We start from the raw sequence: 13,665 nt of genomic DNA on the forward strand, positions 1-13,665 counted from the left end.
CCAAAGCATTTTTCCCCAGCACAAATACCCCGAAATAATTGAACTCCCTTCTAATCATAATAAGGGCTATTGGCCAGGGAACCACTGGTTGCACCGTCAGCATGGGAAGCACTGAGATCACTGAATGCTTTGAAAGCAAGACCTCCTCTAGTGACTTCAGACAAGTGAGTGGGTGCCATTCAAAGGAACAAAAGTGCCATCATTCTCAATTAGAGCTGGTTTGGTAACTAGGGCTTCAATCTCCTCTGCTCTGCTTCTCTCCAGCCTGAGGGTGTGACTGCGCAACAAATTGTTCTTGATTGGACAATTACTATTAATCAGCAGTACAAATAATGATGAAGCTTAAAAGCACAAAGCCCTTTTTGTCATTTCTAGGATGAAAACTGGTCAAACGTGATTGGACTGCAGCGTCTGTTTACCCTTTAGAATGCGGGGAGACTGATTTGAGTGCCACTATAACTTAGCAGACAGCCACGTGCTCGTCTAGCTGAGGGATATTACAGGGTAACTCAGGTTCACGGGCCCCAGGGACCATGCATGCCCGTGGCCCATGCTAACGCTCTCTGGTTCCATCAGCCGCCGAGTGTACTGGGTACAAAGCCTGTCCCTGGTGTGTGAAACATCTTTGAGCTAGTCACCAGCGTGTTGTCAAGGGGGGAGGTGGGGGGGCACTCCAACAATGCAGCTTTGAATGCGCACACACACTACCCCAGTGTCCGCGCTCATCCCTCTCTCATTGTAGAACCTTTGTGGGTGTTCACAAGATCTTAGAGCACTGACACATTCACACGGACATCCATCCGGCTCCTGCTGACCAACCAAACTGCTGAAACACTCTCAATCACGTCCCTAGAAACAACGCCACGACAGTAGATAGACAACAGTGGACCTGTGCAGGATGCCTCTGAGAGCCTCAGGGGAATAGTGTTGCCTGTGCCACATCCAGACACAGGATTATTTTGGTATCTGTCATGCCAGCACAGGGAGTGAGAGGTCATTACAAATGGCTACTTGCACTAAAATAACTTCTGACTGTTTATGCAGACATTGCACGTCAGCTCTGTTGATCCACGCCAGTTTTTTTTAGCGTTACAACAGAGACAGATGAAGTGTACATACCTTAGGTTGTTTCCTGTTGAATGAGAAGGACAGTCCATCATAAACAGCAGAAACCCACGGGTGAACCAGGGGAAAAGACAGAGAGAAGGAGAAGGAACATGGTTAGCGTTGATACAGTTTAACAGTCAGAGCATGTTCACACTCAGTAAAATGCAGCTGCAACTGACACAATAGGAAACCTCCCATTGTCTGTGTTGACACAAGCAACTCTTTTCAACTGAAGTATCTGCACTGAAACCAAAACTGCTTCATTTTTTTTTTTTTGAAACTTCAGACTCCTTCCTAACTTTCTGTATTTCAAAATTCCTATTGTGACTTTTTCATTCACTCTTTCGCTCATTTATTCACTCATTTATTCACTTCCACACAGTGGCCAGTGTCCTGGTGGTAGGTGCTGCTGTGATTGGGTTCATAATTGGGCCAGTGGAGCGTGAGGAAGGGAAGAGATTTAGGATTCAATGTCCCACTGACTCTGTTGAGTAAATAGCTCTTATGCCTGTGGATTTAACAGGGAGGCCAGGTTGGGGAAGCTGCACTCAGCATTACCAGCTGCCGGAACTAAAGACAAAAGGATAGTATGTATATGGCCCTAAATTATGTCGGATTATTCTCTTAACTGAAGAGGGAATTCCCCAAAGTAGAAAGACTATAACTATAAGCTCCACATAAAGTTCCAGCCATTATAGTGTACTGCAAAGATATTAGGACTGTTTTTGGACACGCATGTTGTAGTTTGATGATGCAGTACAACACATGCGCCACCCTAGTGCTTCTATATCTGCCACAGTCATGTCCTTCAACAGTCAGCGAGTCCCCCCCGCAGCCGTCTCCTGGCACAGACACAGAGGTGGACATCACCTTCACGCAGTAACTAATACAGGGTGGGACTGCTTTAGGAAGACTGAAACACTGCACCAAAGTGTCTCACACAAACTGAGCTGAGTCACCAACAACAGCACAGTCACAGCGCTGCACAACAATATCCACACTAATCTTTTGTGCTTTTTTCCATCGTTGTAAATGTGTGCTGCTGTTATGTTTTCTTAGGAAATTTTCTTTTAAAAAAGACAATATGATTCCCAAAGGAGCAGAGTAGGACTGCTTTCCACCGAAGAGCTGTGATATTCTCATCTGAGAGCCATTAACTGAGCTCAGGCTCATTATGATGAAGGACAGAAAGAAAGTGAATGGGCAGAGGGGTAAAAGGAAGAGGGCCTCGTTTGGGTTCACACCCTGAATCTGAATCTGGGCCACTGACAACCACTGAGACAGAGTCTCAATCAGAGCAGACAAAGACTGCGGCAGGGCCCCATCCTCTGGTCTGTCCCTCCATAATGCAGCGCACGGAGGGGATGGTCATGAGGAGCTACAGTGTGAGATATGGATCAGCATCAGACAGCAGGGAGCACAGATATAAGACTTCCTAAGGGCAGACTAAGAGGACTACTGATCAGGTCCCAATGCATGGTAACTTGAGAAGTATAAAAAGATCTCATTCCTCAAGCTTCAGTGTTGCTACAAAGTGCAGATGTCAAAGATGAAAGACACACATGGGAGAGTTATGATAACAACTAGACACACAGCAGCTACAACCTTGTGAAGAATGAGAAAGGGGTAAAGACAGAGAACAGATGTATCCCTACTGAGAACAAAGGGACAGCAGTCACAAGACCGGAAACAAAGAGCCAGACACACAGACACACACACACTCATTAAATACAGAGACAAAAACACATTAAACACAGAGACAAAAGACATGCAGTTATGAAATCTGTGCAGTCTAAAATCTCTGCATCTACAAGAGAATCTAAGCAGTAACTGCAGTGGTTGGATGGTGGCTCTCATCACTGTTCAATTTACTGTATGTACAGTATACACAACCAAATCTGGTATGCTAGGAATGCTGAACAGGACAATGGGGGGAACTGTTTCCATGTGGTTATATTTTGGATTTTCACAGACCATCATTTCCTCACAAAGTCTGAGAAGAAATTCATTTCATTCACCGGCTGAATTTCAGACTTGAATTCAATGTGAAAGACTCTTCCCTTTCCTCCTCCTCCCATCACAATGTTAAGACCTCCCCCTCAATAAGTTCAAGAACATTAGGCTCCAGTTCTCCCACCCTGCCTTGGGCATAATCTCTTTAATCTCCCCAGAAATCTGTATACCTTGCTTGAAGAAGCAATGTCCTGTCTGAGTCTATAACTTACATTTGGTTGCATAAATCCTTAATTATTTAGAGGAAAGTTGTAACATTTGTTATATTGCAAAAATCCTGTATTTTCTTAGATATCATGTTCTATATAATTTGCTCATTTGGAAAACAAAACCATTTTATTGCACTTTCTGCATCTTCAATCAATGTCGTAACTATGTTCAACAAAATGAATTATATAATCAATGTAGCAATATTCTACTGATATTCATTTGCCATAATAACAATGTACTTATGCCACCACAGGCAGCATGGTCACAAATGTTTCAAAGTACAGCTCCAGTTCTGACTCAAGCATGAATCCTGCAGGCCATTTGCTTAATATTGACTATTTATGTCGAGTCATTGCTTGAGGGCTTATTAAAGGCTGTGTTGTGGTTATACAGAACAAATGTATGACACACATGTATGGCACAGAAGTGCCAGATAGCATCAGACCCCCCCCCCCAGAGGCAGATGCAGGCGGACACCGCAGCCCCAGCAGGGCGAGGGCGCAGTCTATAAGTCCTATTGGGGGGTGGTTGTGTGTGCATTAATGTGCGTGTCATCAAGGGGCACGCTTAGGCTCCCACGCCTCCAGCTACCTGATGCCAAAGCGCTCATGAATGACTTCAACTTGGCTGAGGATGGAAATTGGCCTCACACACTACTATGATTTTCCAACTCTCTTCTGATTTTGTCGCGGCAGACAGATTAAAGGAGCACATTTTGATCTTCCTTAGAAAATCCTTTGTCTTTTATCAGTTTTAGTAAGAAATACCTCATCAGAGCCAGACTGTGATGTTTTATTTTTATTCATTGTTGCGGGTCAGATACAGTCAGCTCGCACATGACTGGTGAGATCATGACATCTTCCTGTGTTTTCCAGATCAGATCCTTGCACGTGCTGATGCCCAAAAGGAAGGTATAAAGAGTGGGAGAGCAGCAGTGGAATCCCCCTGTGGTTATGGAGCAGGATTAAGGCCACTGGGTTATTATGCCAATGAAAACTGCAGTCTTCTAGCCCAGTAGGCAACACACCAGATTAATCTATTGTATCATCTTTCCACTGAAGCATCTATCTACAATTTTAAAAAATGACATTGGATGCCCAATCTCACAGAAGTATCAAACAAATGGATATTTCAAATTTTGGTATCATTTAATCTATTCTGACATCATTTGAACTGACAGACTGGTTTGAATTAGCTACTAAATATGATGAAAGCAGTGTTATAATCTGAAATGACCCCAGAAAGAGTTTCAAATCATGATGACAATAAATAAAACTAAATCTAGAAATGCACATGCTTTAGCTTCATATTTGCCATTGCACAAGGGATATACTGTCAGACTCATCAGTGTGATTTAGCAGGCTTTGCAAGAGTTTCTGATGACATAATCCTGATGCTCAAATGGGATATGTAAATCACATGGAGGAGGTACACCCCCCATTGAGATGACATTTATGACATGCATTTGTCCTGTGCACATAGGCGCTCACAAACATATTTTTTTCAGGCACACCCCTCAGAGATTAAAATTCCTCTTCCTGATCTGTTGCTAAAACTATGCCTCCCCCACAGTTTAACCTGCATTTAACCACACAGATGACTCTTTCCCCTGTTTGGCTGTTGATCTGCTTCAGACTATCACAATTCAACAAGCTCCGGAGCCAAACATGACATCCAGAGCTGTGTCTGTGTGTGTGTGTGTGTGTGTGTGTATATCTGTAAGTGTTGGATTACAGCGCACTGTGCTCTGACAGGCTACAAGCTAACATTTCAGATGGTCTTCCAGTATGTTTAGAACAGAACACCCACTCAAAGCAGAGGTCACCCTGCTGCACAGACAGACACACAGGGGAGACAGGAAAATGCCAAGCAGGGTTACAGTAGAGGGGGGGGAGGGTCTTTTCTGACCAATTACACTGAAGATGATTTCAAGGAAGCACTGACCAGGCTTTTATTAGCATGAGTGATCCACATGTAAACATGGCAAACGGTTGAAGGCAGACGTTTACATGCATGACATTCAAAAGTATTTCCATGACAGCACTGAAGGAAGATGGCTGGCTGATGATAGAAACAGACCTACAGGACCGATCCAAGCTACTGAGACAGCTAACTCTCACTCTTGTTACACAAACAATTTCTGGAACTTCTTCAGCTCTATTACATAACAGTGGTGGAAGAAATACTCAGATCCTTTACTTAAGTAAAAGTACCAATACCACAATTTAAAATACTCTTATTACAAGTCCAACATTAAAATTCTACTTTAGAAATGTAGAGAACTATTACCAGCTAAATTTACCTCAGGTTTTATAAGTAAAAATACAAATTTTAGTTTTAGTTAAAAATAGTTGTAGTTGTTGTAACAGGTCCAAGTGGAGCTAACTTTAAATACTTTATATACAGTTATGCATAGTTCAGTGGTTCCCAACCTGGGTGTCAGGCTCCTCCAAAGGGTCACAAGATGAAACTCAGGGGATGGGTGACGATTAATGGTGGAGGAAAGGAGAAAAAACAATTTTCTGACACAAAAATCTGTTTTCATTTTTTAGACTTTTATCTTTGTTTTTTGTGTGAAATACTTAATAATCTAAATGAAAGTGGGGGTCACGAGCCCAAATGGTTGAGAAACACTGATTAAATTTTTAAGAGTGTTGTGTTTTATAAGCTTTCTATGTACCATTTTAATCTGAAAAGTAACTAGTACACCTGTCAGATAAATGTAGTGGAGTAAAAAGTTCATTATTTTCCATGGAATTGTAGTGGAGTAGAAATACCAAGTAGTACAAAAGTGCAAGTGCAAATACCACAAAATTGTGCTTAAGTACAGTACTTGAGTAAATGTACTTAAATTTCCCCACTGCAAGAGTCTTGGCTATTTAAATCTGAAACTAATGCCTCCATGGATCATTGTTGTAAATGCTAAAATTAGCTTCCCTAAGAAAATATTTGGTGTGGCTGGAGGACATCGTTCATTAGATCATCAACATAACTCTAAGACTTTTCTGTATCTTGGCAACACCAGTCGCTAAGCAACAGCAGTGAACATAGAAGCGAGACAACCTACCAAACTCATGAGTCAAAGTTCCAATGTGAAAGCCAAACTCAGGATCTCAAAAACAGCCTTAATGAACAGCTCTGCCATCAGCAGTGCACATGATGCTCATACCGACGCCTGCGTGGGACCTCGAAGTTTCCATAACAAATGTTAACAACACAACATATGATGCAGACAGGGGCTAATTTAATCATCTCTGGCATTTCTGACACCACTGTGTGATGAGCTGGGTCAGCAGGTTGTGGGCCAACTGTGTGTGTATGCATGCTAAAATGCAGAGAGGGATAGTGACCACATCTGCTCTAACGCCTTAAATCTGGTTAGTTTCAAAGGCAACAAGCAAGCCAGAAAGAACTGAAGTTCATCAATTTGTTCAATATGGTAAAGCTTCCTCCCCAGGGGGAATGAAGTGACACATTTACTACCAAGTCACACCTCCTTTGACCCTGTCTGTTTGCTAGATGTCACTTATTTGAATAGCTCTAGCATTTGGCTGCTAAGGACAATAGACAACAAAACCCAGAGCAAGCATGCTCATGAAGTGCAAAACATACCACAAAAGTCATTAAAGGAGCTCTGTGTTAAGTTTTGCTATTGCTACATGGCCAATGTTAGCATTAACAGCTGTTTACTTCCCAGTCTTGCCAAGAGCTTGAGCCATAGTCGTGTTTACAATACAGGAGGTTATAATATGTCCTCTGAGAAGCACTACTTCTTCAAAGTGCAGAGATGGGCCAACCGGGCTGGATGGAGCTAGCTGGTTAGCATGCTAACCTCAGTGCAAGAAAAAGAAAAGAAAAGAAGTCTTTGAAATAGGAGCAAAACCAGAAGGTTGCTTTCCACCACTGGAGACAGCTCTTGGCGAGTAAAGCTAATGTTGGCTATGTAGCTCCTTTAATTGCAGAGGGAAATATGCCCAAATGTATTTTTACACTAATTAATGCTTGAAAATAATTAAATCTAATGAGCAGAATATTGCTTTTCAGAAAGACACAAGTCAAAAACTTGTTTTTTTTTAAGCTTTTGTTAATGTTGCCTGGCTCAACTTCCCCTGGATGAGACTGAAAGAAGAGTCCACAATAAACCTATTCCACCATGAAATTAAATTCATGTAAACACAACAAGCTGCCTTCAAAACTTCAAAAGGCCTCATCTGAGAGAATCATGTGAAAAGGAAAACCAGAATGGCCACGGAAGAAATGTCTGAGAGAGGATTTTTACATAGGGTCCTCTCAGAATGAGAATCCACATCTGAGATTAATGAGGCACAGGCTTGACAAAGAGGCAGGACGCCATCTTTTCTCAATTCCGTATCAAGATGTAAACAATGTCCCACCCTCTAAACAAACAGGGAACAGTCCTTGAGGGAATACAATCCTTTTTATCAACAACACACTACACTTTCTCTTAATAGCATGCCTGAATTAAGTCTTAAAGGGAAGAGTTGGGCTGATTGTGTGTATTTTAGGCCAACTAACTCTGAGAACAACATCTTACTGAATGGAAAGGTTGATTATTGACACATAGGGAACAAAATGGAAAGACAAAAGGGAACATTCCTGAGGGCACCCACTGGACAAGGCAGCATTGTCATTTAGTCAAGGCTCGTTTTGGAAAGCATGAAGACATGAGGTCATATGTAACTTGAAAGAAAATTGTCTGGTCTACTCAACACCTTCGTTTAAAAGAGGGAGGCTTTGTGTCTTTTACATCTCTGCATCATAAGTGTTAACAAACAATCAGAAAGCATTAGAGGCTATTGGTAAAAAGCACATAACACACAACAAAAACACATGTTGACCACATTGGGTTGGTCTCTGGCAGTCACCAGGGGAAGACTAGTGAAAAATGCAACCTAAACTTAAAGGACTAGGGCAACATTTTGGGAGAAGAGTTAGAGGAGAAGACTGATACAACTGTTTATATGGTAAATATGAAGCTCCAGCCAACAGTTGTTTAGCTTAGTTAAAGACTAGAAACAGGGAAACTAGCTAGCCTGGCTTTGTCCAAAGGTAACAAAATTCACCTTAACATAATAAACACATATATTTTTTTAATGAAGGGTTATGTACCTAACTTTTTCTTGGCAGGAAGTAGTTTCCAGGTAACCAGCAGAGAATCCAGGAAGTTACTCCTCTCAGCCAAGAAATAGTCTGGCACTTAACCACTCGTAAACGGCAACTTGACATTAATACACTTCAGCTTTTGCAAACTACACATTAAACTTTTAAATTAATTAGTAAAATTTTGAGATGTTAGTAGGCAAATTTTGTTACAACTGGACTGAGCAAGGCTAGCTACATTCCTCTGTTTCCAGTCTCTGTGCTAAGCTAAGCTAACCAGCTGCTGCTTGTACCTTCATATTTACTGTAAAGATATGAGAATGGTATCAATTTTTTTCATTTAATTCTGCAATAAAAAAGCAAATTATCTTATTTCCCAAAATGTCAAACAAATACTTCAAACAGCAGGCTTAACAACATGTTGAATATCTTTCTTTGCTGTTTAGGTTGTGAGAAAATTAACAAGGAAGGAAGACCTTACCACTCAGTTATATCCGAACATGATTCAAAAATATTTCAGATAGAAGGAAAGAACAGTGCAAGTAGCAACCTCCTGCTGGATGACTCGATTGAAGCCCCTATCCATAGGATTCAGATTACAATACCCATGTAAGCAAGATAACACAGCCAAGTGGAGATAAACCCAATTGAGCTTTTGGAACCATTAGTGATAAGGACGAGATTAAAGCAGAAATTACAAGCTTGGCTACAGACAGTATCGCACAGAGGCATGCTTTCACGGATCATATTGAAATGCAGCACTGCAGAACTACAGAAGCATGGGGGATGAGAAAGTGATATTTTCATCCCTACAGAGTCACATCTTTGGTTAAATACGTATCTTTAAAAACTACAATAAAAGCTACAATAAAAGATTAACAACTAACAGCACCTTCCTCTGACATAAACCAGACTCTAGTGAACCTCTTTAAAAAAGTTAGTTGTGATTAGCTTTTGGATTTTGCAACAGCTCTGTGTATCTAGACTGGAAGATACTGAAGAAGGGGGTTTGCATAAGAAAGAGTTTACAAGACTCGATGGCTTTGTATTCAATTGTCGGTGACAGACATGCTGGGGCATGATAGATGTAATACAGCCCCATTGTGTGAGTGGAAGGGTATTTTCTTGTCATGATGCTCCACGGCTCATCCCCTGTGCAGTCAGCAGCCTCAGGTATTTCTCTGCCTCTCCACCCCCACAGTCATTGTGTCTAAACCCCAAAGGAGAGCAGATTGGCGTGTGAAAACAAAACTACTTTCCCAGATTCCCATTTCCAATATGTGCCAACTTAATAGGCAGATGAAAGATGAAACTTGGGAAACTTAACCTGTCGCCCTGAAGTCAAAATCCGTGTTTCATTTGCCCACCACTGAGATTATTGTTAATTTCTCAGGGAAATAAGAGAGGAGGGGAGGAGGGGTGGGGGGGGATAGGGTCACGAGTGTTGCTATAATGCTCAGCCATGCAAAGAATGAGGCTTAGCCATCAAAAGAAATCCCTTATATTTCTTCAAATTCTTCACGTGACTTACATGTTTTTGTGGTTCTGTGTGGTCTGTGCAAAACCTGATTAAAACACAGACACAATCTGGAACATTTTCAGGGTCTAATTAATGATCCATCATGGTATTAGCTCAAAGTTCACCCCACTAGGAACATAATTTCTGTATTTCATCAGACTGCACTCATGTTTAGTATTTTTAGGTATTGAGCAAAACTATCAGGGTAAATGAGGTTCACTGAGATCTAAAATATGTTATGCAATTTCCTCCATTGTTAAATCCTGCATTTCAAAATCAACAGCCTATGAAATCAACAGGAGTTCAATTCATTTCAGATGTGTCTACATAAAAATATCTATTACTGCTGTTCCCTGCCTGAGGCTGCGCCTGAGCATTCCCATGAGAGAGAAAAAGTTCCCATGATCTTGGCCCTGCGGCCATATTTGGCATGCTAATACCCACTAAATCTGACACATTTCCAACACACAGGAACAGGTGTTTTCAAAACGAGGCAAAGTCTTAGTGATCAGGGTATCCCCTCATGTGGCTCCACAAGCAGCAGAGAGGAAAATTATATGCTTTAAGAAAACCATGGCAGCCTAAACACAGAGACCCAAAACACACACAGCACTAGCACTGAAATGTTAACAAGTAATTATATGCCTGGACTACACTATAGAATAGAAATGTGACATAATAAAACCAAGGCTACAGTCACTGTGGAGTTACATGATGTACTACCTTGGGAATTATAATTACTTACATTTTGAAATCAGATTGAAAACTGACCCTGGATAAACCCAGTTAGAGCAAAAGTGAATCCAGCAAAAGATGAAATCATTGTCAATTTCTAAGTCCATGAAAGGAATCTCTGCTCGACTGATACCACATCTTAAATCTGATATGGAAACTTCCGCTGATCGAAAATGTGAAATGTGTTTGTGTCTCACTCAACAACGTGGCAACAGGTAGTAGTGGAAAGATCCAAACACGAATCACCTCACTGGGAAATTGGTGGAGATGTGGCCACTGTGAATCTCACCGTGTACAGCTACTGTCATTCCTCTGACCTCTCACCCACAACAGCTTTTTTTTGTTCCATTGTTGCGTATCCTATTCCACACATGTTAACTTTGAGCATGATTTGTTTAATTGCCTGGAACGGCGCCATTGTGTTGCAATTTCTGTTCTGATAATTACTTTAAACACAGGTTAATGTGCGGACCAGAGCTGCTGGGGGAGCAGTTAATGTTGACTGTTAGTTACATGGAATAGCAGAGAGAGTGTTACACTTTAACAAGACTGGATCAGGGCCATTAGAAAAGCCTTTACTGTGGCACATATTTGCCTCCTATGACTTCACTTTCAGCAGTCACATTGTGGACTTTAACTGTGGCCTGAACAGTTGTTTGTTCATCTAATATAATTGAAAAAGACATTATTAGAGTGATAAATCAAAGGGGAAAAACAAATAGGCTTTTTTTCCCCCTAAATGAGCATCCTTTTGGATTTATTTGCGCCTGTGGGTAAAGAGGTCAGCTGTCTAATCATGTGTGATACCAACAGCAGAGGAGAGCAAACGAACCGAAAACTAGCTCATCTACGATGGGTGAAATGCAACATCTCTGACCGTTGCTAACAGGCATGACATCTGAACAACTTCACAAGCATGCAGACATCATTAGCCTACATGTTGTGCGACTCCAGACAACTCCTCACGAGCATGACAGATCACAAACCAGCAGAAACGTATTTGTTGACCTTCAGTGTGCAGGCAGAGTGTGAAACATTAGAGGATGCTCCTCTCCGCTTTTAGCCATGATAAAATGAGCAGCATCCCACCATTTCATACAGCCACCATGTGGTCTCCACTTTGAACGCTACATAACTTAAATTAGCTCTGACTCCGGAGATTAACAGTGATACCCTGAGGCTCAACATTAATCTATTCTGTCTAACAGGCGTCTTTATGTGTCAGACACACTCAGCCACCTTTCTTCGTCTTGAAACACAACATCAGGCATGCAAAATATAAGAGTGTTGTAATCATTATTGAGCTGAGATGATGAGTATTGGAAAGTTCACATGAATTACATAACATAATATCATGTTGCAAGCAGGTGGGTGGCAGACATCATGTCCTCAGCAGAAACAGCAGTTAAGCATTCCTTCTTATCCGCTGCAATTATTTACTGGCATTTATGTCAACAAATGTGTTTAGTTTGAATTCAAGGGAAAGTTTGTTGTGCAGCTTTAATCCTACTTTTCAGTCATTTGACTTGTAACCAGGAGGTTAGAGAATAAATAGTAACCTTGGATGCAACTCTATTACAACCAGGGTGGGATAAGGGTATTGCAGTGACAGTGCAATCTATATTTTTCTGCTCTTTCACTTTCAGGCATTTCCCAGTCACCCAGAGCGACCATAATCTGTGTACTGCAAAGACGTTTTTTTACTCTCATGCACTCAAACTAACCACGTTAAGGCAAAAGATGCTTTAACTACAACAAGCTCACTGCACTATATTGCTGTTGTATTAAAAGACATAATTGCAAATGTAAACTGTTGGCAGTAGTTCATCTTTGTTTACCTGTTCTCTCCTTTTGCATTTGAGGGTGGTGGGTGAAGAACTGTTTGGTTGTCCTCCATATCCACGACACATTTTGTGTTCAGTTCAATTTCTGCAGAGAGAAGTTTGTTGGGAAAGTGAAGCAGAATGCGGGGGTGTGAAAAGTAAAATCCTGGCTTCTTTGACTGTGTTTAAACTGCACTCAAGTCTGACTTCAGGCTCATAACTCAAGCTGAAAGCAGCAATGGCGAAGAAATCAAAACTTTATGATAATGTAGCATGAATCCGAGGGAGACAGAAATGCGAGTTTGCAAACAGAAATCGTCGTTTTAATACTTACCCCTGCGGTTCATGGGCCGAACTCTCACTGCAACTTTTACCTTTGTATCCGACATTTTCGTCCACTTTTCACTCCCACCCTGTCTATGCGCCGAGCTATCAGTGTATAGTCTGTGAATCCCCGACGAGAAGCCCGGATTTCTGCCGGAAAAACGGCAGCAGACTCTACTTAAACAACCCCAAAAGAGTCCAGACCTCGAGGAGAAGAGATGGAAATATGTTCATTTTTTCCTTTATATCCACCCGGGTTCGCTTCTTGTGCAAATCCAGTGCTCTGCTCCAGCCCCAGACAGCATCCCCACCGCCATCTTCCACTGGGAGCACGACTGCTATCCTCTGGCAGGCTGGAGACGGCTGAGCCACAGAGGGGGAAAGGAGGAACGCACCGCGCCGCTCATCGGGGGGTGAAACCGGGGGACTAGAAATGTGAGGCGGAATGACAAGTTGGTTTACATGGAACCGAAGACACGCATCATGACAAGACAATTTAAAGGTAGGGATGAAGAGAGGAGGGTTTATTAAAATCAAAAAAGAAAGTTTAAACAGTCTTAAAAGATGACCTAATCTCTCTCTCTCTCTCTCTCTCTCTCTCTCTCTCTCTCTCTCTCTCACGCACGCAAGCACACACACATATACACACACACACACACACACACACCACACACACACAACATGAGATTAATAATAATCATAAAAATATCATTGACAGTTTTATTGTGAGCTATGGCAGCAGGGCCATAGCCAGGTTTTAAGAAGAAAAAAGAACTGAGGGCAGGAGTCCGAGTGCCCCCCACCCCCCCCGGT

The 13,665-nt window shown here is 41.8% G+C and overlaps 1 protein-coding gene across 10 annotated transcripts in view; it reads right to left on the reverse strand.

The window, feature by feature from the left end:
- Positions 1-13,337, reverse strand: part of kif13a (kinesin family member 13A) — a 37,591-nt gene extending 24,254 nt beyond the window's left edge. For 6 of the 10 annotated variants that reach the window (XM_023403088.2, XM_087173161.1, XM_087173158.1 and 3 more), the window contains exons 1-3: positions 12,863-13,336; positions 12,544-12,634; positions 1,120-1,132 (exon numbers count right to left, since the gene is read on the reverse strand). In XM_023403088.2, the coding sequence (XP_023258856.1) occupies positions 1,120-1,132; positions 12,544-12,634; positions 12,863-12,917 (159 nt within the window). In that variant the 5' untranslated portion in view covers positions 12,918-13,336. Of the gene's footprint in view, positions 1-1,119; positions 1,133-12,543; positions 12,635-12,862 lie in introns of all 10 variants that reach the window. The other 4 variants (XM_023403087.2, XM_087173155.1, XM_087173157.1 and 1 more) reach the window with 1 other exon arrangement.
- Positions 13,338-13,665: the final 328 nt, after the last annotated feature.

This window comes from Seriola lalandi, unplaced genomic scaffold (genome assembly GCF_002814215.2).
Source record: "Seriola lalandi dorsalis isolate HSWRI2012SDOR001 ecotype SW California unplaced genomic scaffold, Sedor1 jcf7180002054062, whole genome shotgun sequence".
NCBI lineage: Eukaryota > Metazoa > Chordata > Actinopteri > Carangiformes > Carangidae > Seriola > Seriola lalandi.